This window comes from Oculina patagonica, chromosome 12, assembly GCF_052425735.1.
Source record: "Oculina patagonica isolate OP01 chromosome 12, crgOcupat, whole genome shotgun sequence".
Taxonomy (NCBI): domain Eukaryota; kingdom Metazoa; phylum Cnidaria; class Anthozoa; order Scleractinia; family Oculinidae; genus Oculina; species Oculina patagonica.
Window position 1 is genome coordinate 3,325,528 of NC_135769.1, and position 26,120 is coordinate 3,351,647.

The 26,120-nt window shown below is 39.0% G+C and overlaps 1 protein-coding gene across 2 annotated transcripts; it reads left to right on the forward strand.

The window, feature by feature from the left end:
- Positions 1-6,280: 6,280 nt before the first annotated feature.
- LOC144631775 (TNF receptor-associated factor 6-like) lies at positions 6,281-22,938 on the forward strand. 2 transcript variants are annotated; one of them, XR_013566795.1, is made up of 9 exons: positions 6,281-6,588; positions 7,738-7,789; positions 13,878-13,985; positions 14,250-14,411; positions 15,067-15,141; positions 16,213-16,290; positions 18,164-18,516; positions 19,153-21,855; positions 21,967-22,938. XR_013566795.1 is itself a non-coding variant. In XM_078490330.1 (8 exons), exons 1-8 carry the CDS (start codon positions 6,332-6,334, stop codon positions 19,658-19,660), a joined length of 1,593 nt encoding a protein of 530 aa, XP_078346456.1. In that variant the 5' UTR covers positions 6,281-6,331; the 3' UTR covers positions 19,661-22,938. The 2 variants fall into 2 exon arrangements, 1 of the variants encoding a protein (XP_078346456.1); XM_078490330.1 differs by having other exon boundaries at positions 19,153-22,938.
- The last annotated feature ends 3,182 nt before the right edge of the window (positions 22,939-26,120 follow it).

The window sequence follows — 26,120 nt, forward strand, 5'->3', positions numbered from 1 at the left end:
TCGTTTCTAAGTATTGTCTATGATATCCTTACAGTTTTGTCGATCATTTTCGCCTTCAGACATTCCTCAGTTTAATATTTCCTCTGCTACTCCCGTGGGTTTTTGCTTTTCCGCATTTAAATCATCATTTTGCTATAAAGCAAGCCTATATCATCTGTTTTCCCCTGCACCATGATTCCACGTACACCTGTGTACGTTCTCAGCAAAAATTTATGGGAAACTGAAAACAACCCTGAAATTCAATCAGTATTTCTTGACGTGGTATTTCAGTAGTATATGATTCAAAAATAAATACTGCGCCATTTTGCATATGGGCCACTTCCAGCTGTAGGAGGATTGATAACGCTTCCTACTGACAACTCATTTTTCATTGGTACCGTAGTTAGGATTGTAAGCGATCAACCGTACCCTGGATGCTACGTTTCAGAAAAGAGCGCACACGTACTGACAAAAACATCAAAGACTAGAGGATATGCAGCTGAGTAAGAGAAGCAAAATTAACTATGTATTCGATATCTAGCTAGCGGGTTTCCGGTGGCATGTTCCTCCAGAAAATGTTATTATTTGAGTCTTCCTAAAATTGCTGGAAACGCGTCTAAAACGGCTACCCATTTTAAATTTTTTAAATTTACTTTGATGATTTCAGGCATCAAAAGCAGTACGCTCGGAAAAAATCTCCGGCATGAAATTCACCATGAATATACTATGAGGTGAAATAAATGTCTTCAAACTTGGTACACCCCCTTGCTTTCTGTCTTGTACTCCCTTTCACTCCTCTCGAAATGAAGTGAGCCCTCGATCCTCGGACCCGTTTAATATAAAAAAGCGTAAAGTTTCAAATAATAGATTGTTCTTTTTACTTCCGACGATTTTGTGTTATAAAGTTTTAGTAATAACGGTTGTTTTGGTTTATTACCGTAGCTCATTACCTAAGAGTTCCGCGTTTGTCGCATTTCTAAAAAGTGTTACATTTTCTCAATATTTAATTTAGTTTTCTGATTACTTTACTAAATGAGTCTCTTGCCGATCTCGCCTCTGCTATTCACTTGAATAGGAGTAATTAACAACCTGTTGGTCGCTCATCTTGTTTTAACTGTGAATACATTTGCTGACACATCCAGTTTCTTTAATTAATGTTTGGTTACTTAATTTACTAGAGGTGCGATCGGTCGGCAAGAAACCGCTCGTTAACACTTTCTAGCTATTCACTAGTTTAATTTTGTTCGGTAGTTTTAATTTAGTGTTATTTTAGTTGTACCTTTCTCCGCCAAGCAACGAACACTTTTGACAATAAACTCGGAAAGTTAAGTTAGAAATTTTATTAGGTTGCGCTATCCTCAAAGGACTTTATATTACTTTTCACATCTTGGTGTTAGCGCACTTATTATACTCTGTAAACAATAGACGCTTGTACAAATCGTATATAAACAACCGCTCTTGTAATGCTTTTTGCGACTTTTTTTGCTTGTTTACAAGCGAAAATAGGAGAATAGCAGTTATGTGGGGCAAAATTTGGAACATTCTTGTCTACTCTCAAGGGACTTTTTTAATTTCTCAAGGGAATATTTTAATTTCTTAAGGGATTACTTTCCGCTGTGGGTGATCACGCGATCTCGTGGAAAAAACGTGACTTGTCACATTTACAAACGTTATATAACAATGTTAAAAGTGACATGTCAGCTTTCTTATCTCAACGCACGTGTGTCTGAAAGGCGATCTATAAAAAGCGTCGCACAAACAATGGATTGCGTAACTAAAACACGAATAAATAGCCACTAGCACTTACATCGTTTAAAAATTACAAACGTCAAAAATAAACCATACCAAAAAACTTGCTCTTTTCAAAGATATTATTGAAGTTAAAACAAATGCAAGAGATGGGGGCTTCTTTTAAGGCTTCTTTTTTAGGCCAAATTTGGTCGCTACAAGCGCCCATTCTATTTCGTCATCAGCCTAGGTCGTTAGGGACGTGACCTCGCGTTGACAGCAATGTTGCATGAATCGGCTTTACAACATGCGATCGTATCTACGCAGTTCGAGTGGAATTCCAGTCAAAGACAGCAAAATTCCTTCGTATTTCATCTTCAAATATAATTCGATAGCATTCACTGTATATATGGCTTTTGTTTAATCCTTCTTAAGCCCACGAAGAAGCTGTCTTGATATCCGACCCTCGCATAGACTGTCCACAGCCCTCTATTTTTCGTGTTTTTCGATCGATGAGCGCTCGGTGAGAACGGCGAGAGACCTGGACGCCAGCACAAAACAGAAGAAGCAAGAGGGTGGGGGCGGGGAGCGAAAAAACGCCTGACTCGTCCCCAGTCGTCTTCATACAGCACGCGGCAAATATACAGCGGAGGGAGAGATTGCCGCGTGCTATATGAAGACGACTGGGGACGAGTCAGAAAAAACGCAGCTTGAGTGTATCGATTTGTTTACGCAATGTTTTCTCGGACAGTAGTCGGAAATATCCGTATTTTTTCGTGCTCTTTCGTGGAGCAATCGTAACGATACGGCCTTGAACACATTGAACAGCGGTCTACCTATAACAATTCAAATATGGCGTCACAAAAACAAAGCGTCGAACGCATATTTTGCTGTTTCATTTGCTAATTTCGCTGCCGTAATCGACTGCCTCGAAAGGTCCTTGCAATTTTAAAGTATAGAATTGTCAGATCTCGGTGAAATTTGCACTGTTTATTTGTGTAATGTTGAGGAATATGTGTATAAATACCCGGCGCGGACGAGCCATTTCTGACAAAATTATATGGCTGCATTTCCTCCGCGAAGATAGGAAATTGTTAAACTAAACTACAAAGCAACCGTAATGATAAGTTCGAAGAACAATGCGCAGGATAAACCTTCGACTCATACTTCATGCAAAAAAAGTCGGTATCTCGAAGAGACTTTGATTCGATTACATTGTCGATTACGAAGTTAGTAAGAATAAACCGCTGTTGGAACCAAGCTGAGTTGTTGCTGTTGCTGTCCGTCCAGTTCGTGGTTAGATCCCGGTACCCAAGAGTGTAACGGCTCTTCCTTGCAAAGCGAGTGCCCCGTTTGAGTCTAATCAGTCAGTCTCGCCCGTTCCTCTATACGCTCAGACAAGGAAAACCTACCGTTACAAGTGACCGGTCCCGAATGTATAATAATACAAAAATAAATAAAAAAGAAAAAGTTCAAAGCTTTTATTTTTGAATAGATTACAACGAAATCACAGTGTCTATTTTTGTCCCTTTTAATTCTAGCACCCATCTACCGGCTTGGCGGCTTTTCCCTCGAGGAGTCGAGGATATGTCAGTCTCTAATAATTATAGGGAAAAGGAAGTTGTATCTAAGGCGCTCCAGGATATTTTAAATTCAGTGAATTTTATTTTAATATCGTCAAAGGAAAAGCTGCCATGTCATCCGTTTCGGTCGCAGATTTTGCGTCATTACACTCATATATATTTTTTTAACTTTCCTCATTGGGACAGTCAGTGACGTATACATGCCATTAATTACTGGTCTTCGATTAAAAGGAACTTTTTGGCGATATGTACATGATTTATTGCACAGTGCGTTTAAAAATGTAAGTCATCCACGGACGTGGATTTTGCTCACGGCTCATATCTATGAGGAAAAATAATTTGAACTATGTTGAACTTTTTGTCCGGACGTTTAATAGTCGAAACCGCAAAGCCGTTCTGACATTTTGCCTATTTTATTTGCGCACGTAACTGACAAGTTAGAATTTGTGTCTGTCACGAAAATATTACACACCAGTGGAAATCAACATTATATAATATTTTTAACTGTTTGTGTTGTTCACTGTTACGCCGAAAGAAGCTAAAAAAGCCTTGCCATATGCGGTCTAACCTGTGATGGCGTGCTTTTTTGTCACGAAAATTAGGCTAAACTCATCACCCCTTCACAAGCCAACACAGCAGTCAAACGTATTCAAATTTATGAAATCCGCTACCTTCAATCAAGCCACAAACTTAATTCACCGAAAAGTGAAAGTTTTGCCAGCGGTACACCGAAACGCAAAACCGGAATTTCATCATTGTTCCTCAACAGTTCTGTCGTCTTCGCCGTAAGTGGCATGGGTTGTGTCGTAAATTATTAAGCCCCGACCACGAACCTTTCAGTTTGCTAAAAACATTTTCCTCTGCCCACGGGCTGATGTCTCATAATTTATAGGTCTTGGATTTCGATGTTGACAGGTTGTTTCATTTTCTGAATGTTCTGTTCGTTTCTACTAAACTGCTTGTGAGCTAAAATTCCCTTTTGACGGTGCCTTTTACATGGAACCCCTTCATGCCGTTTGGTCCTAGTTCTGATTTTAAGACATTAAAGAGTGTACTTTACATATTTCACTGACAAGACAGCTCAAAGCAATTTAAAAAGCAAGGCACTGTGTAAATACAGTATAGAGAGTTTTCATGGCCAATATTGGTAATTTTTATTTTAGTATTATTTTGACTACGACCCTTTGCCCTTTTGTGGCATAAATGTTTATAGAGATTATAAAAGGGGTTTACCCTAGCCTGCGCTGCAGACGTAACTTAACCCCGGTCAGATTAAATCAGGATTTAGTTTCGTCGGCGGCGCAGGCTAGGTTTACCCCCTCCCCTCGGAAGTTGCGGAAGTGGAGTTTTGTTTTTGCGCTTGACCGCTGTCACCGACGTTGATCACGCGAAAATCGCGCGGAATCGCCTGATGTTTGGTTGACTGACGAGGCCGTGCGTAACCTGATTTGTCGGAAGGTCCGAGTTCGACTTCCACTTCGTCGTCTTTCCAGTCAGTGGCTAAGTTTGAAAAGGCTATTCCCCAGTTGAAGAATAGTTGTTTTGTCAGCGAGACGAATTTAGCAGTTGCAATTATCAACCAAAACGTTATCGTGGCGAAAAAATTTTGCACAATATAACAAATTTTCACTTGAAGAAAAATTTCACATGTTTACTTGCAGTTATACCCGAGACTAAAGGTCGGCACACAAGTCTTCATGTGAGCTCGAGCTAAACATTTTCTTCCAAAATTGTGTCACGTGGACAAAAATTTTGTCCCGGCGACTCTGTGGACGAGAGTGTGCCACGTTCAATGATACAGGAAGACTTATTCATTTTACTCTAAAACTAAAAAGTATTAAATACTTGAAAAAATGCACATAAATCGACGATGGCGAAATAACACTTCAAAAGAAACGTGATCGCATGTATAACGCTTAGGGAATGTTGCAACGTGGACACATTCCATAAACGACGTGTTGTCCTTTAACACGTTTATGTTCTCAACAGTCTCAAGCGCTTCAATATTCGTAACATTTTCAGTAGGTCAAAGATTTTATACATCTTGGCGAGAAACTATCAAATGTTGATCAATGTTGCGTTATTTGAAGTCCGGCCGACGAGTTGGCCGAATGGGAGTATGGGTCTGGTCACCGATAAGACGAAACCACGAGTAGAGTACTTGGGCCATGGCCGCGCCCCGGGGGGGGGGGGGAGTACTCAAAAAAGTTTTATACGGGGAGGCTCCGCCCCAATTGCAAGTTCTAGCCCCTTACCCATTTATATACCATTTTTGACAGAAATTATACCCCTTTCGTATACCTAAGAGACATGGCGTGTACTTAAAATAGGACGTTTTCTTGTCATTTTTATGTAGCGCTTAATAAATTAAAATAATACAGCCATAAATTGCGTCTGTTCGAAATATTTTAATAAAAGGCCCTTTTAAATAGCCAAATGACAGATTTCCGTACCCTTTCATATACTTAAACTCGTGAAATCCCTACCCTTTTATATACCCGAAGCCTGAAAAAGGTACCCCTTTCGGGCGGAGCTTCCCCGTATAGGCCATTATAGGGAGTACCCCCCCCCCCCGGGGACCGCGCGGTTAATAATTACACTTGGAATTTAAAATATACGACCGTACCGTTATCTTGATCCATTAATTACGCTCCATCGAGTGAGGATTGGCTCTGGCTGATCACTAACAAAAGAAGAAAGTCGGGGTTCAGGAATGATTTGAATTTCCTTTTGCTTTTATTTGAGCTCAGTAATCTTATCGGTAGCTTCCCACGCAGTCGTTCTTAGGGGCGATCGTGTTTCACTCCTCCCCACTAGGAGTGAAACACGATCGCCCCTAACAACGACTGCGTGGGAGGCTAGCTTAAAAGGCTTCCGTACCAAATATGGTCATCATGACAATAGAAGACAAGGAATTGTGGGATAGGGGACTCCCCCATGTTTCGCTTTCAGTTCCGTACCTGCTTCGACTTCGTGGTCGTTGTACGTGTGTACTTAAACGTTGATACGATGGTGCCAAGTCAGCACAATGCACGTTAACTATGACTCGTTCTTTTTCTCTCGAGGAGCAGTCCTCTCTGTTTTCACGTGAAAGCTCATTCGACCCAAGTTCCATCGGTCTAAGCGAGTTACGTTTTTCATCACATGAGGAACCAAGGTCTGAGGGCTATGACGAGTACTTTGATCCGCCGTTGGAAAGCAAATATGAATGTCCAATTTGTCTTCTGGGGCTGCGAGAACCCGTGCAAACAAGTTGCGGCCATAGGTTCTGTAGAGGTTGCATTGTACGTTCTATAAGGTAAGCTTTAAAAGTAGACCTGAGTTAAGTTTGGTAATTTTGGCCGACTCAACGACAAACAACTTCATTTTAATAAATTAAGCTTATTTCGTTACCTTGATGCAGTGTCACCATCTACCACGTCTACCACACTGGCCACCAAATGGTTACACCCAAGACATATATTTTTTTCGGGAAAGATTTCCATACAGGCTACATGTACAGCCCATACTTAATTATGCATTCAAGTTATTATTGAATAGAACGAAAGTCGCACGAAAGTGTCAAAATTGTATGCATATAGGGTTATACGGAAATCTTGCTAAATTTCGTTCATCTACTGCCAAGCCAAGCAAACACCACACCTCTACAAAAACGGCTGTCTGTTGTGGCGCCGTTGGTTTAGCTTTTTTCCGCTGGGCCACTAAGGAAATGATGAACATGTGTAATGTCTAAAAACCTCTGTCAAAATACACACTGCATATAGATACAGTGGAAGGCTTTTTGGTGGTTTTCTATGGTAACCATTTTGAAAGTAAGGCAAAGTAGTAGGGCAGTGGTAGTCAATCGATAAATCAATAATCGAAATTAAACAACCAATAGTAATTGTACATGTAGATATCAGATACACAGTAGTCAAATGATTTGGGGTGATGGGGTTTACCCCTTTTTATATGCATGCTTGGTTAATTAGTACTACACAAATAACTGTAAATTTTGGACTCTTGTAACTAAAGAGTTTTCTTTACTTAATCACAGGCTAATGCAAATGTAAGTCCACCATCAATAAAATGTCAGACTTGTGCTTATTCAAGCACTGTTCCTAGAAACTGAAACTGCAATATCATCTTTCAGTTTCAAATAAAAACATCATGCCACGGGTACAGAATTATAAGGCTGCCCAATGAAATTCTTTTCCCTCTGGTTTACTGTCACTATTTAAAAATGTGTCAATTGCTCACCAGTTATTGACTTGTTTAGCAGGGAAAACCCCAAGCCATCTACATGTTTTCGTTTCTAAACGGGACTATCAGATGGGATTTTTTTTCACACAGTATTTTTAGATCCTTATTGTTTTTTAAATAATTTTATGGTTGTTAGTTTTAAACATTTCACAGGCTTTTCTTTGCATTGGTATACTGTTAACATTGCCCTTTATCACTTTTTAAGGGATGCTGGTCCAAAATGCCCGGTAGATAATGAGCGTTTAAGTGAATCACAGGTCAGTGAATGTTGTCGATAGTTGTTGTGATGTATTTAAGGTCATAATAACCTTATAGTTAGCCAAAACTTGATCAAGTTAAAACTTTTGTATGAAAGACACAAGTTATCAGAAACTTAAACTTGGAAAATTCCGTATTCTCTTAAGTGTAGCTCTCACTCAGTAATTTTATCTTGAACAATCATACCTTCTGAAGGAAAATACTGTATTCAAAATAATTGGTGTTCACATCCATATTTAGTCAAGGTATTCAACTAAGTTCTGAAACATGTGATATGACAATTTTACTGCGAGTCATCGGCAACAGCAACTTTACTGAAATGCAGGTGATATTTGATTATTCTCTTAAATATTCTTATGATCACATCTGAGTTAATGCCCTTATAAATATAGTTATGTATTTTTCATTTTTACTGTATTCGGATTGATTATTAGAGAAATACTAACGTAATTTTAGAAGTGTATTGTGTGGTTCCAGAAAATATCCATATCCCCACCACGGAGGGAATTGGAAATTCCAGAGGGGTGGGGGGGTCAAGGGCCCAGGAAATTCCGAAGAGGAGGGGGGTTGCCAGTGGAATTATGTTTCCAGACGGTCAAGTTTGATGCAGTGCAAACTAATTTCAAAAATCGTTTCTTACCTACTCTACAAATGTTTTACATAGCAAAAATAGCACTCTGGGTTCTTGATTCACAATCGCTTTACATTTAAAACGGGTTTTCTTTCTCCTGAAAGCACACTGAAAGCAAATAATTTCACTGAAATCCTCCATGTTCGTTCGTCCGCCATTACTTGTTACCAGTCCCCCGAAACTTGTCACGTGGTTTGACCGAAAGGCACTGGTGTCAAGCGTTGCTTGTTTCACGTTCGATCGAAGGAAAATCGTCCTTGTTTGTGAAAAGTTTCATGTTTATTAGCGATGAAAATATTGTTATGATGTCAGAAACTCGAGATTAACATGGTTTTGTTATTTCTGGCTATTTGTTTGTAATTTTCCTGTTAAATTTTGCTTTCTCAGCGAGCATTAGCGATTTTGCGATCACGTTTACGGTGAATGTTTATGGTTTTAATGTATCAACACTTCAAATCCGTGTTCTGATACATTTTAATTGCGGTTTTCTAAAGCGATTGGAATGAAAAGGGATGGATGGTTATACAACAAGGTAATTTGACAAGTGACTACCAGATATTTTGTTTGATTACTTTTGAGGAAATTTCTTATTTTGTCTTCAGCAGTATATGTAACGTATGTATCGTTCTAACATATCTTCCGATCGATCAGTTATACACTGTAACTGTTTACAAGAGAGGTGGCCTAAAATTTAGAGCATTGTACAATTTATCTTTTTTTCCAGAGGGGCTGGGGGGTACGCAATATACTTTTGGAAATTCCGGAGGGGTGGGGGGGTTTATTTTTCTTAACAAAAACGGAAATTCCAGAGAGGTGGGGGGTCTTACGTGAAATACCCTCCGTGGTGGGGGTATGGATATTTTCTGGAACCACACATTATTATTGTCATGATATTTTGACTTCCTCTAGCTATATTCTGGTATAGGTCATCTTGTTGTTTTGATTTTTCTCTGGGTTAAAATATTCAGAGTAATGTAAAAAACCCACATATTATAACCCTGATTTTTTGGCAACAGGCTTAAATGGTTCTTATAATGGATGTTTCTCTTGAAATCAGGCTGAACAGGTTCCTATGACAGGATTAAAACAGTTCTTTCTTTAATATATAGTGTATGATTTTAAAATCTGTTGTTATTCGAATCTGTACTACCCGGTATTTCTGTTGCATGGATTTAGTTTTTGTACTCTATTATATGTTTCCAGTGGCTCCAAAAGCACACTTTGGCCAGCACCGGTGTTTTCCGATCTTTAGTAATTTTTTATATACAGTAATTAAGAACCTCTTTCATTTTTTCAGGCTGCAATGGTTCTTATATATTATTTGGCCCAATTTCAGCGTGAAGGTTTTTAATCTGCAACTTTTAAAAGCTGTGTTTGTCAGTGTTTGGCATTTTAGAAATTCCTCCACCAAATCAACAGTCGGGACTCAAATTATTTGAAAGTGAACGTCTCGGAAGCGTTACCGAAAAAAGTGCTTACAGCGATGTGTTTGAATCAGGCAATTTATAGTATGTGTAAAGCTGGCTGATTCCGGTTTTGCAAACCATGGTTTGGTAGAATGTTACAGTTGTGCCAAGCGAAGCATGCCCCCCTAGATATCATTATGAATCCGTTAGTCAATTTCAAGAATTCATAACTGCTGATCAATGTTTGAATCAAAAATTAGTTTCTGATCACGGCCACCTGATTTGAAACAAAGAGAAGGCGAGAATTTAAATTTGAAATGATCTCTAGTGGGACATGCTTCGCTTGGCACAATAATTTGGATTTGATTTAACCTTCTCACAAGAAAATCGTCTGACAGGCTGTTTTGTTTTAGTTTGAAAATCATCATAAAGTGCCTGTCAACATAAATGTGAATTGATGTTGGCCACAGTTATCTGTCTCACTCAGTTTCATGTCACGGGGGGTGGGGGGGGGGGGGTGTTCCAGATGGGTGTCTGCATTCAGAAAATATTTATTAAAACAACTACAAATGTAGCTACAAAAGTTATTCTCAATCCAAAATTAATGAATGAAGAAATTACTTTCATCTATATTGGAGTAGAAGTTTTACATTCTGTCAAGTATTTAAGATGTAATTCAATTTTTTTTAATTTACCACGATAGTGTTATTGTATTGCTTCAGTGAACATGCTTCACCGATTTGCATTAAGTTTCTCGTCTGGTTTAACCGCCCCGAGAAAAATACAAGTTATTTTGTATGCATGCATAGTTCCTTTGAAAATTATCTTTCAGTTTAAAATAAACCAATTTCGATATATTAGCATTCTAACATGGCATCAAGAAATTATTTATTCATCCCAAATCCTTGGTGTGATTTCATTTGTTTTTGTAACCTAAGCCTTGGCGTCATGTTAGAATTTGAAATGTGTGAATAGTATTAACGCCTGAACTAAGCCCCTGCACATGAAATCATGCCAGCTAGCAGGTTACTGAATTGAGTTTTTGTCCACTTGAATCCACCACTGGAGGGATATGGTAAAAAGAAAATCCAAGTTATATAATTAAAACAAGCACATATGTGAAGTTACATGTAGGTTTGAAAATTTCAGAACTGAACTTCTGAACATGCTCTTGCATCTTTTCCACTGACTGTAAATTGAATTTAGGATTAATGGAAATCCGGCAGGAGCTTCATTGACTTGGAAATCTGGTTGGGGGTGGTGGGTGTAGTTGTCCTGGAAATCGGGTAGGAGGGGGGGGGTGAATTTTGTCTGGGATAACCCATATTGAAGATAACAGTCAGTTTTCTTTTAGATATTTTAACCAGAGAAAGTTTTCTATTTTTACTGTAATAAATACTGGTTACAGGCTTTCGACTTTCTTGGTTTTTGTTTTGCTCCTATTTGGCCTCAATTTTTGTATGAGACCAACAAATTAATTGCAAAACATTTCCTGCAAAAAAACCCCTGCGTTTCTGACATATAGCAGCCTATTGCAATTGTTTTCTTGAGCCAGAAACCAATATTAAGAAACCTGTTGCTCATCTGAGCAATGAAATCAGTGAAGGATGTCACCCTCTGGTTATTTGTTCCAGTAGAGTTAATTTGTTAATTAGATAAAACTTTCTGTGTTCAAGTTACATGTATACTGTTTTTTAGGTTATTTCGTACTAAATTACCATTTACCACAAGCACTAATTAAAAATAAACTGCCAAAATGACGGGGAGGAGTATTGTTGAAAACCAAAGATTTTTTTCAACAGTTCTCTGCTTTCAAAGTAATAAAAGCATGAATACCTTTCATACTTCTGGAATGTTCATTGTGCACATGCATGCACAACCACAAACAAAAGAAGTAGAAATTTACTTGGGATTTTTAGCGATGACATCAGGCATCGCTTATGCCATCAGGCCGTGGTGTCTGTTTGCCTGTTTTTCTGTCGCGATCTACCAATCAATAAAATGAACAGAAATCAAGTTTAACTCCACAAGAAATTGTCTCGAATAACGCAAAAGCAAAATAAGCAGAATCTCTAAAATCTGATACAATGGGCCAGTGTTAAGCACTGTTTGACCGTACTTGCATGTGTACCGTATTTACTTGAATAAGCGCCGCCCCCGAATAAGCGCCGCCCTTGAATAAGCGCCGCATTCGGGACAAAAAAGTTAATAAGCGCCGCAGTCCCGATGCGGCGTTTACTCAAGGAATTCTGTATAAACAAAAATAGCACTACAAAGAAGCTCTGAAACAGCCTTGGAAATTCCTTTTCATCATAAGCGATGTTTCGCAGTTCAAAGTTATGTTTTACTGCTCGCCTATCAAAAATTCTAACAACGTTCACAACGTTAACGTTGTGAAGGCCCTAAACTTTGTCGGGACAGCAAGCGTAACTACTCTCTTCTGTAAAATACGAATCCTGACAATCAAAAGTTCCTTCTTTTATTTACTATAGAAGTTTCGTTTAGATTAGATTCTTTGTGACGTCCGAATTTTAAATAAGCGCCGCCCTCGAATAAGCGCCGCACTTGTGGCGCGAAAAATTAAATAAGTGCCGCGGTGCTTATTCGAGTAAATATGGTAGTCATTTACCAGTTGACATGCTACAACTTGATAACACAACTTGTAATGAACAACAACAACAGGCAGTCCAAAAATTAAAAAAAAAACTTAAAATAAAAAAAAAGAAATGAAATAAAGTAAAGTTAAATGCGTCTCCATAACGGGTCTATAACAACCGATCGCATTAATTTGAATTTCAACAGATCCTCACAATGCTGATGTGTGTAATCACTAACATTGCTTCTGATATCAAAAACGTAAGCTGTTAGTGGTTCGCTTCCCCCCCCCCCTGCAAGTTGTCAGCTCCCTTGTGAAATGTCACTGCTTCTGCATGCGCCGCATGCTGTTTATTTTTTTTTTAAGTTTAGTGGCGAGTAGGGGTTGTGTATGCCATCACAGAATGTATCTTGGTATTAACCAGGTGGTCTGGGACAAGCTCCTGCAATCTTTAGTGGTCATAAGTTTTACCCATAAGACCAGGAAGAGAAGGAGGGAAGGGTGAGATGTCGAATGTGTTAAGGAAGGGCTTGGTAGGGTGAAAGGCTGAAGGGAGGGGAGGGTAGGATAATATTTTCACTTGGTTGAAATGAAGTAATTAATTAATCAAACTTGATCATGCGTGCCATAGTTTTTATTTTATAGGTGCCTCAATTTTTAATTCTTTACCTTTGACTTTAAGAAACATTAATTCTAGACTTTTATTTAGGAAAGCGTTGGGAGATTTTTACTTGTAATATTTTATTGTGGTTTTTTTTTTAAGGTTTTTAACTTAGTGCATGATCCGCTTTTTATACAATTTTCATTATATATTATATATTTAGTATTTTAGTAATTTTAAATTTTAAATTTTTAATTAGCAGGACCCCGTTGATAACAGTACGCATGTACTGAAGGGTTATCCTGGATAAACATTCGATTATTATTATTATTATTATTATTATTATTATTATTATTTATTTTTTAGAACTACCTTACAATAAAAGGAATATATGTGAACTTGTGCAGAGAATTTAAATTATGAAATTTGCAGAAGAATTTCTTTCTAAGAATCTGTTCATTTGTTATGGGGTGGGATGGGAGGGGGTGCTGGTGCAATTTGATAGACAGTGCCTGTAATACATAATGACCCCACTCTTCATTAGACATTTTTACCCCAGCCCCTTGAAATTTTAAAATTATGTTTGATATGATCCCCCTCCCCCAAAAATGATAAAGTGAAGTTAAAACGTATACAGCTTAACTTAAAGAATATCAAGTAAAATTGCAGTTCAAAGTGATAATGCTAGGAAGGTCAGGGAGGGGGGGGGGGCTGCTCAAAACCCAAAAACTCTCTGTGGAATAGGTAGGGAAGGTTTATGGCAACAATAGGTTCATAATTATACTGTGAATTCAAATGGACGTGTGGTTTTTGTAAATTGTACAATTATTTGAATGGCTTGCTCTTATTGTAGCTCTATCCGGACAATTTTGCAAAGCGAGAAATGTTGTCTCATGAGGTGTTCTGTCGAATGAAAAAACAACATGGCTGTCCATGGAAGGGAACCCTTGGGAAGTTGGAGGTATGTAGCAGAAATAATAATAATAATAATAATAATAATAATAATAATAATAATAATAACAAGCTAAAAACTGGCTACCCTTTAGTGCCCCAGGACCATGGTTTGGTCTCGGCGCTAAGGACTTTAAGCAAACATTACATAAAGAACATAACAATAATAATAATAATAATTTGGGTGGCTGTAAGAAGGGGATCCACTGTTAAGATTCTATGTCATTTGTACATGTAGTATGTTTAGTACTAAGTTACCATTTCCACACTACAGGAACATTTAAATGAATGCCCATTTGTTGAGGTGGATTGCCCCAAAGGATGTAAACAAAAACTAAAAAGAAAAGATCTTCAACAACATTTGGAAAAAGATTGCCCCCTCAGGACAATACCTTGTAAATATTGTACAGAGGATGTACCATGGAATACACTGGAGGTTTGTTTAAAATTTGGTTTGATTACTATTTTATCCTGGAAAAAATTGGCTTTAACCCTTAACATCCCAAAAATAATTGACATGTATCTTCTTCTGTACATTACTCATATACATGTATTGTCAAAGAGACTGTTGATACAGTGGTAAAAACTATGTTGTCTTGATTTATCACCAAATGTTAAGATAGTTTTTTAATTAAAAAATGTATACATCTGTGATGCAATACATCAAAAGAGAGAGAGAGTGTGTGTGTTTCATCACACTTCAAAACACAGAAAAGAGTTTGATGTGCAGTAGAGTATTTTTGACGAAGTTCGAGGTGTTTGGAAATGATGGGATGAAACCCTCCAGTGTTTGATATACATGTATCTTCTCATTCGAAACTAAAACTTATAAAAATCTGTGCTAGTTAAGATTACATACGCAAACCACTGTCCCACTTCATATTTCCTTTGTTTTACCTTGAGTTTGAGTTTGAGAAGTATTATTTCAATTTGTATAATATTATACACATTCAATTTACATGTCATTACATTTTGGCCTTTCACAAGTTCACTCTGCCTTACAAATAACTAGTCTATTGGTTAAAATATTGCGTTGTAATATTGTAAAAGTTATAGCAGAAAAACTTAACTTTAAGTGGTCCCTTTTTCAGGATCATTATGAAACTTGTCCCAAATACCCACAACAGTGTGAAAATTGCAAAAAGGAAAACATACCAAGAGATAAGGCAAGTTATTTTATGTCAACCAAAAGTACATGTAACAGAAGGACTGCAGATCATATATCAGATATCTTTTTATTTTTATGGCTTTTAAAGTGCTACTACGATCAAATTTTCGATTTCCATATTTTTACATTTTCGTGTTCAATATATTTTATGGCCGCCATTAAACAACCTTGTTCCAAGGCTTGGTTGCGAATAGGAAGAAAATGACGTCAAAGGCTAAAATACCTCACGGGTTGAAATTATAATAACAATATGTATTGAAAATCACGCGAAAAGTAACAAAAACTTTGGGCTTGTTTTTCGTGCAATTTTCTATGCTGATTGTTATTCTAATTTCAACCCGTGAGGTATTTTAGCCTTTGACGTCATTTTCTCCCTATTCGCAACCAAGCCTTGGAACAAGGTTGATTAATGGCGGCCGTAAATTCTCTGGAATAAATGTTATAATACAACGACTTCTGATTTTCGTAATGGATAGAAATTTGGCAAGGTGAGTAAGAAAGTCTAATTGTTCACGACAATGTAAAATATGAAGATCAAAAATTTGATCATAGTAGCACTTTAATAGCTGACAAGAACTTTCAGAATATGTGGCGAAGTTCACCAGCTGCTGGCTCTTATATACCAATCCTGTACATGTATTTATTTTACAAATTCGCCCTACGGCAGGTGAGTTCACAAAAGAACACTAAGTCCCCTACAAGGTGGACCCACCACCAAACCATCCCCCTAAATGTATTGTGATGGGAGACGCAGTGGCCTAATGGTTTGCGCACTGGACTTCAGATCAAGTGGTTCTGCGTTGTGTTTTTGGACATGACATGAGTTCACACTTATAGTGCCTCTCTCCACCCAGGTGTACAAATGGATACGGGCAAAAGAATGCTGGGGTAACCCTGCAATGGACCAGCGTCCCATCCAGGGGGAAACTAGGATAAGCTCCAACTGCATTTCCCACTTGGCTTGATGCAGACTTTACATGACTTTACCTTACCTGTATTCTGAGAATGACAACTTTTGAGTGGGATTATATGAAGTAGTGACATGATTATATTACTTTGCATTTCATAGATGAAAGAGCACTTGGAAAAAGAATGCCCTGTAGTGGAAATCAGATGTCCTTTCCACATTGTAGGATGTACATTTGAGGTGAGTTAACTAAATTCACATTGCGGCTGTGAACTCTGTTCATATCACTCTGAAAAAGAATGCAAACTATAATTTATCATAATTATTATAAGAGGTGCAGTGGCGTAATGGTGGTGTGCTGGCCTCCAGATTGAGTGATCCAGGTTCTAGCCCTGGCTGGGGCACTGGGTTTTGTTCTAATCTTGGACAAGACACTTTACTCTCAAAGTGATTCTCCCACCCAGGTGTTATAATGGGAACTAGTGAATTTCATGGTAACCCTGACTAGCATCCAATCCAGTGGAAAGCAGAAATAATCCTAGACACTTCATGCTACAGAAACTGGGATAAGCTCTGGCTTGATGGGCCATTAGTAGGCTCAAACACAGACTTATTATGATACATGTAAATTATATTTTCCTCGCGAAGCGAGGCCGAAGGCCGAGCGTAGCGGGGTGTATAATTTTGTCCCTCAAAGGGATCAGGCGGGATGAAATCTCGTGTGGAGTTTACGGTCATATATATTTCTATATATATTTGTGAGCTTGGTGTGTGGCGGAAATGACGTCACACGGCCGCCGCGCGCTGGTGGCCTAATGGTAAGGCGTTGAACTTGAAATCAGATCTTCGGACCTGAGGTCGGGGGTTCGAATCCGGCTAGGGTTTTTTTTTTTCTTTTTTTTTTCTTTTTTTTTTTTGTGGGTTCGAATTCTGAGCCTTTTATTTTTATCGTTTTTCTTTTTGAATTAAAATAACATTGATTTCCACATAATACTCCCTCAACGCCTATTCAGGCTATAAACCTTTCATCACCATCAGGGGCGCGCGGGCGGAGGCTTCGAATCCTCCTGCCGTTCGTTCTTTTTTTTTATGCCATCAAATAAATGTCCAAAATGCGACTATCCAATAATTTGTCGCTGATTTTGAAAATAGCCTGCGCTTCCCAACGCTTTCTACCTCTTTACGAACCAGAAAAAGCCACCATCTTTAAAGCGGAGTAGACCCTGGGAACGAGGGTGTCGCGGCCATGCCCGTTGAAATAAAATTCCTAACAAATATATCTTCCTGCCTACTGTGGAAAATTGAATATGTACAATTCAATTAATGTTCAACTTCAAATAATCCACTCCTTATTTATAACATCCCCCCCCCTCCCCAACCCAGAGCTTCGCGAGGCCCTGCGAGTCACGTATTACTAGTTATATATATGTACATGTACTGTGGAAAGTACTGCTTTGAGTTTTCCTTACCAGACTTATACATTGTCGAGTATGCAAGTGATAAGAATAAGATCAACAAATAGGTTACATTGTGTAATGTGCTATCGCAACAAGATTCTCAATCATCCTGCCATAAGCCCATGTTTGTTGACTGCAACTACAGTTTTAACCAAAGGGTGTCATGTCTTACTTATGCTTGCCGCTCCAAACAATCATAAAACATACTTGGCTGTTGAGACTTCCTGTAAAAACCCTTATAAGTTTGTTCCATATGTAATGGTAATATACTTATCTACAGTACATTTTTGCAATTTAAGTTAGCAGTGAGATCAGACATCAGCATGTAAAGGCGCCTATGGCAGCAGCTATCAGTCTACTTATGGTCTCACCCCTCCCACCCAACCCATGTACATGTAAACAGGCCAGACCACAACACCAGGGACTATGCCCCTACTCTTTTCAAATAGTGATATGGGGTGTAGGAGAGGGAAGGTTTGGGTTGGAACCCACAACCTCCTGCTCTCCAGTCTGGTGCCCCCCCCCCCCCCCCCAAAAAAAAAAAAAAAAAAAAAAAAAGAGAGACTGAGCAATGATCCTGAGCATGGAACATCTGCCTTTATGTTGACTGTTGTCCAATAAATTGAAAACTAGCTTCAATTAAAATCCCCTTTTAGGGAAAACGATCAGACGTCTTTAAACATGTCAAGGAACAGATGCCCAACCATATGATGGACATGGCCAAGAAAGTGGCAGAGGTCATATCAGAGCCAAGCAGTGAACAGGCTGGAGCTCACAGAAGTGCTCCACAAAGGCGCACAAGGGGTGGAATGTTACCTCATCCTCAAGAACAGGCCAGCCAGGAAGGATATTTGGTTGAACTATCAACCAGGACCCAGCATCAGCGAAATGAGATTGATGAAATGAGGCGTATTATCACCGCACTTTCTAACACAGTACATCATCTGGAGAGGCAGGTGGAGGAAGCTCGCATCAGGCAGGAGAGACCAGTACAAGAACTGACTCTTCGGTAAGTGTTATTTTGCAGATAAGTCTAAAAGAAGTTTAGTTTTCAAGAGAGTTCTGAAATACCGTAGAATTCCGGTTATAAGCCCTAGGCTTATACAACTTCGTAAGGGTTTTTGGGTGGGCTTATAAGCGGAGGGGCTTATATTCGGGAGGGCTTATAAGCGGAAGGAAAAAAACGTTTCGAAATAAGCCTAGAGAGTGTTGATCGAAATACGTTTTTAAGTTAAAAACGCACAAGAAAGCAACATTTAGCCCTGTTCAGTACTGTCATCGGGTAGAGGGGAGCTTTTATCCGGGGGGGGGGGCTTATAACCGGATGTATTTTTTTGTTTCCAGGTTGATGGGCCTATAACCGGGGGGGCTTATAAGCGGGGGGGCTTATAACCAGAATTTTACGGTACTTGTTTCAATGCTGAAAGGGATTAAATGTCAACAAGACGTTTTCTATGCTACAAGCTTTGTTCTGATGAATTTCAAAACAGATAGATTAAAATGTCAATCTTCTCTTCGTTCTGGAAGCCAAACCATGTTTTTCGGAACCTTTGGGTTGAGGGAAGAAGAACTGACCATCATTCCAGGCTACAATATATAAACTACTGTACCCATAATTTAAATTGTTTCCTGGTTTTGTTTGCAGATTTAACCGTTATGAAACAAAGCTGTTAGAGTATGAAGGACGTGTTTGCAATGGATCTTATATCTGGAGGATAGAAAATTATCGGCAGTGTCGTCAAGATGCAATAAATGGAGTAATGACCGCTATACACAGCCCAGCTTTCCACACCAGCCTGTATGGATACAAGCTATGCATGCGAATCAACTTAAATGGTGTTGACAGCGGCGTGGGTAAGCATGTGGCATTGTTCGTGCATATGATGCAAGGCGATTACGATAACATATTGGAGTGGCCCTTTACTGGAAGAATTGCTTTATCAATCCTGGATCAGTCCGATGGAGCTGAATATCGCCAACACATCAGTGAAACTCTTGTTGCCAAGCCAAACCTGCTGGCATTCCAAAGGCCAACTGCCCCACGTAATTACAAAGGGTATGGCTATGTAGAATTTGCACCCATTGAGCAGATCCGTGAGCCTCAGTATGTTAAGAATAATACCATGCTAGTCCGCATTCAGATCTTTCATTAATTATATTCTGGTGCGGATGTAGGGAGGAACCTTCATGGCATGGAGGTGAAGGTTATAATCCATACCATGCCATTTATCACACAAGTTGAGACTGACTCTCGATTGTCCTGGGTAATGGTCTATCTCCACTTGTTTTGTCATAAATGATCTTTTCTCCATCCACAGAAGAGTACAATTAATGCAAAGTTTGTTTGTGGAAGTTCCAGTAAATTCTCTTAGCTTATGTAACCCATTGGGACATACACCTCAAAGAAGCATTGTATCACAAAATGATTCGGTGTTTTAGCTAAGACAGGGGTCTCAGGTCAAAATACCGACAAAATTGGTTACCTGACCTGACAAATAAGTAAAAAACTGGAACCATGCTGTTATTTGATGCCGAATTGTTTGCTTGCTCAGTTTTTGACCAGAGTTTGCTTTGTTCAACAAGTGGAGTGTTAAGAAATAAATTAAATTCATCCTGCTTGATCTTTTTATCACCTTTTTCTTGCCAAGACTTCGAGAGCTCATGTACTTAACAAGTGTGGTACCATCTCGAGTTTCAAGAAGTTAAGGTGGCTTCATAGTTAGTTAAAAGTGACACAATTAAAAATAAAGCGTTGGCTAGGCCCTCTAGTGGCCAGATCATGTGTCATTACGTAATAAATTGCCCTAAGATTGAAATGGTCAGGGTCAAAATTCATTTTCAAAAAAACAAAACATTGGCAGTTTGTATGGGGCTCACACCTGTTTTAGAACTATGAAGTCATTATTTTTCAGTAATAACTAGTAATAGGGGCTTGTAGTTGCCTACGTTAAGAAAGAGTGATAGCCTGGGATGAGCGAGGGTTTGCGAGGAACAAATCAAGACGTGTAGCAAATAAAATATGAGTCAAGATCGTGAAGTGTATGATCAAAATAAAGATTCACAAGGTGTAAAGATAATGCGAGGTTTACCCTGAGAGATATAAATTTTGTACCTTCTTTCCAGTTTTTTTCTACTACGCAGCAAACCATCTTTTCAAACTTTCCCACTCGCCCAGGCTGTCACTATTTACTTCAATGAGCTAAAAACGTTCAGGTTTTTGCTCTGCTTTACTGTTTAAGAAATGTTTAATTTGTGTTGCCTACGCCGTTTACTCTGAAAAGTGGAAGTTATCATGTTTGGAGGTCACAACTGATTTAGGTCTAGGGACAGTGAAATGAAGATCATGGTCAAGTAAGGAAAAGTAATCTTCTGACTCTCGTGCTCTTTTGAAATTTTCTTACAAAATAAACTGTAAAACTCAAAGTAGATTGACCAATCCACCAAGAGAGGCTTGTGAGAGAGGCGATGCCTTTCGTCACGGTTTTTTTTCAAACAAGCCATCATATCTGCTGCATCCTGCATCTTCCAAAAGCCGTGGATATGCATAGGATAAGCATAAGCTGTCGATACGCAGTGGATAAGCTGTGGATAAGCAGTGGATGCGCAGTAGATACGCAGTGGATATGCATAGGATAAGCATTGGATAAGCTTTGGATACGCAGTGGATACGCAGTGCATAAGCAGTGGACAAGCAGTGGATACGCAGTGGATACGAAGTGGATACGCAGTGCATAAGAAGTGGATAAGCAGTGGATATGCAGTGGATAAGCCGTGAATACGCAGTGGATAAGCAATGGATACGCAGTGGATATGCAGTGGATAAGCAGTGGACAAGCAGTGGATATGCATAGAATAAGCGTTGGATAAGCTTTGGATGCGCAGTGGATACGCAGTAGATACGCAGTGGATACGCAGTGGATAAGCAGTGAAAACGCGGTGAATACGCAGTGGATAAGCAGTGAATACGCAGTGGATGCGCAGTGGATATGCAGTGGATTCGCAGTGGATACGCAGTGGATTAGCGATAAGTAATGGATATGCAGTGCATAAGCAGTGGATACGCAGTGAATAAGGAGTCGATACGCAGTGGATAAGTAATGGATATACAGTGCACAAGCAGTGGCTACGCAGTGGATACGCTGTGGATACGCAGTGGATAAGAGTCGATACGCAGTGGATAAGTAATGGATATGCAGTGCACAAGCAGTGGATAAGTAGTGGATACGCTGTGGATACGCAGTGGATAAGGAGTCGATACGCAGTGGATAAGTAATGGATATACAGTGCACAAGCAGTGGCTACGCAGTGGATACGCTGTGGATACGCAGTGGATAAGAGTCGATACGCAGTGGATAAGTAATGGATATGCAGTGCACAAGCAGTGGATAAGTAGTGGATACGCTGTGGATACGCAGTGGATAAGGAGTCGATACGCAGTGGATAAGTAATGGATATGCAGTGGATACGCTGTGGATACGCAGTGGATAAGAGTCGATACACAAAAGAAGTGGTAGGTGACCCTGTGGAAGAAAGAACGTATTGGAATTTTGCCAATATTCAAAGAAGTACAAGTTAGGGGAAGGATAAACATATCGGACATTCTTGCCGATGCCTTTCGTCACGGTTACTTGAAACAAGTCATCATAGAATACCGCATCTTACATTTTTAAATTGCAAAAGAAGTGGTAGGCGAGCCTGTGGAAGGAAGAACGAATGGAAATTTTGGCAAAGTCTTGTAGATTTCCAATTCCCAATGCTTTTCACACAACATCGATCTGAAAACCATAAAGGAGTGAGGTCAGTGTTCATATGGCGATTATGGCATTGCTTTTCACAGTCGTGGTGATTTCAAACAAGCGTGGATTAAAACCTTAAACTTTAAATTGCCAAAGAAGTGGGAGCCAAGGCTGTGAAACAAAGTGCTTCAATGGAAATCTTGGGAGACAAGCAAGTTTGCAGAAGGATGTTCTTATGACAATCTCGACAATACTGTTTTATTCTCAGTAATTTTCATCAAGCTATAGATCACTGCAGCCTGCAGCTTAAAATTTCCAAAGATGAGTCGCTTTGTTTGCCCGTCTATGATTTCAAAATACTGCATACAACCAAAAACTGCAAGTACATGATGATCAGGAAGATGGAAATGGTGATCAGGTGCGTACCCTACCAACAGCGACCTTCGTGTTGAAGATTCCTTGGCTGTGAAGGTATCCTTTATTTACAAGAGCGTTCAACAATCAAGAGTGACTGACTAGAAAAACCAAAGCATTTGGCAATGTTTCAAAGGCAGAGAATTTTTTTTATTCATGAACCACACTATTGACAATAACATACTGAATCTAATCACAATACGATACGTAACACTACTTAAAAGATACTTGAGTTGCTTTAACACAGTATTTTTACTTGACTAATACTACAATATTTACATTATGATACTTCGTGGTACACTTCTAATTAATTAAACGTCACAGTTGTTTATAGGGCTGCACAATAAGGTTGCACAGAGAGATTCTTATGAAGTTATTGGTGATCGCAAATAAAAACTTGAAAAAAGTGGCCAACTTTTTCAACAACGTCCTTGAAGAAAAGCTTTTGAAAGGTATGGTCTTCGCGTATAGGAGAACTAATAATTTGCTGTTCCTGCTGTTTCAATTCAACCGTTAAAGTGGAACTACATGGCATTGCTTTGACAAAATTTCTGGTTGGTGGCGTGTGGTCATTCCATACCAGAGAAGGAGATGAAGTGTGCCAGCAAATGGGAACTAAAAGGAATAGTGAGGAAAGGTTTGGTGAATGCATAAGACATGAACACATTTACAAACCATCCTTACGTGTTTTTCCAAAACTGTGCTGAAGGAGGGAGGATCAGAACTATCTCCTGTGGTAAGGAACTGACCTGTTGCAAATATCCTCAGTGAAAATACCACATACGGAATACGTCCACAAGCAGATGCAGCAGGGAGCTGTTTAAGGAAGTGTAGTAAATAGTAAAGATGGCCGGTAAGGATAAAGGATTTATTAAGAGTGGAAGTTTTCAATGTTCATAAAAATGGCCGGTTTGGATGTCTCACTACAGTTGTAAAGACGGAACGATTTAGCTGTGGTCACGTAATACTGGTAAGCAAGTCAGTAAGCAAGTAACCTGCGTTCATGTGCTCCTATTCGTCGAGTGTGATAAGCCCCTGTGCTTCCAGAAAAAGACAGCGCCTGGTCAAAGGTTGTGTTTGAAGGAATGCGAAAGTCAGGAAAACAGCTCTTGAAGTGTCTTCATCCTTTGAGTGTACTGGTGCGATCTATTGTAACCGGTGATTAATGACAACAGTTCTGAGGTGTTTATCGCAATATAACCCTAGATGGAAGCTCCGAGAATTTTAAGTTTCTCAGTGAGTGAGATCCGATATGCTTTCAGTTGTTTTACACTAAAAGATTCGAAGTCATCCAACAGATTTTGCACCTTTTCCTAAGTCGTTGTCACGTAACTTTTGTGACCTTCGCGGATTTTTCTTTGTTTCTTCAATTCCTCGTCAGCCATGTTGACATTCGCAGAATTCCGAAGACAAACTCTCAAAAATAATCCAGTCACCTTGCCATCCCGGGTCTCGGCACCACGTTAGAAATCAATCCATGAAATTTAAGGGCTCAGTCTCCGAGTAACACAACGATTTATTCTCAAATATTACAATGTCAGTCTCAGATTGAAAGACTCTAAACTCGAAGAGCGAATTCCTAACAGAAGGCGAGCGAAGGACTACATCAAACTGATTCCGAGAAAATACAAAAGGCAAGAGACGGCAAGAGCGAAAAACAATTCCGGGAAATCACATGAAAAATTTCTCAACGCGCGCACGCGCGTGCCAGTCCGCGATTGGCTGTTCATTAAAGTTCACGTGCTCACATGCTCACGTGCATAGTCTCCGAGGGAGGGAAGGATAAGTTCCAACAAGTTGAAACAGTAGCCAGCCGTTTGGAATGTTATTGCCATTACGTTGCCCCCTCGTTGTCAATATTAATTGTTCTTCCGCTAATATATTTTTTTAGGCCAGCTAAATTAATGCATCAGCTCTTTTTTGATACATATTTTCATTTTCCAGTCAAGTTAGGCCGTGAACGTGCCTCGAGAGTAGAGTAATAAATTATCTATTTAAGGTGGCTCAACTGGATTTTCAAGGGGTAACACCGCTCAAGTTTGATAATTAACTACGTCGCCATTAACAATGCTATCGAAAAACGATCACCACAGTTGTATTAGACAAAGATGAAATTTTTTTATGATCAGTGTTATATTGACATCAGAGTTGCCATAGCGACGAAATAACGTCATTACGTCTTTTACTTTCGCTCGTATTACTCGGCACCAAGAGATTTTTACGAAAATCGCTCAAAGGAGTTTGTACCACACATAGCTGCCTCGATGTTGGCAAAGTTTGAACAAATTCTATGAGAGCGTTTTCGAAATATTTGGGGATGAAGTTTTCGGGGCAATAAAAACAGTCAAAAACATACTAACGAAAAAATGAGGTAATATCTAAAGAAAACGACGCGCCTGTGAATTGCAATTTCATCTTATGGTAGTTTGATTTCGTTTAAAATCGTGTGTAAAACAGTGGTGGGGATTGCTTTGGTCGATTACGAGAAAAAAGAATTTGATGAGCGTGCGTTCCGGTGCTCTTGTTGCCATTTTCGTTTATTTATTGGTCTATGCCTACAAAAGTGATAATAAATTAAAAACCGCTCGATGAATTTTTTTTAAAATTTGACAAACTCGAGGTTTGTCATCTATTGATAAAGCTTGCAAGTTTCAAGCTCATTGAAAACATTTAAGGCAGTAAAATTGGGCCTCCAATGTACTGATTTTTTCTCGCAGATTTCATGTTTACAAGCGAGTGTCCTCATTATTCACGGGTATTGTTTTCAAGTTTCATATCTTCGTGCACCACTCCAGTAAAAAAATTCATTTGCATTAAACAGGACGCTCGTTGCTTTCCGAAACATTTTCCGAAGCATGCTAATCTGCCTTGGGGTGAGAATAGCAATGACAATATCTGAAAAATAATAGCTTTCGTTTTCTGGACAGAGGCCCTTGACATCAATAGCTCGACAAATGCTGTTACAATTTTTTAAGCAATGTAAGCATGTTTCGGAAAATTGTTCGGAAAGCAGTCGAGCGTCCTATTTAATTCAAATGAATTTTTTGCTCAAGTCGTGCACGTGGATATGAAACTTAAAACAATACCCGTGAATAATGAGGACACTCGCTTGTAAATACGAAATCTGCGAGAAAAAATCAGTACATTGGAGGCCCAATTTTACTGCCTTAAATGTTTTCAATGAGCTTGAAACTTGCAAGCTTTATCAATAGATGACAAAACTCGAGTTTGTCAAATTTTAAAAAAATTCATCGAGCGGTTTTTAATTTATTATCACTTTTGAAGGCATAGACTAAAATATAAACAAAAATGGCAACAAGAGCACCTGAACGCACGCTCATCAAATTCTTTTTTCTCGCAATCGACCAAAGCAATCCCCACCACTGTTTTACACGCGATTTTAAATAAAATCAAACAACTATAAGATGAAATTGCAATTCACAGGCGCATCGTTTTCTTTAGA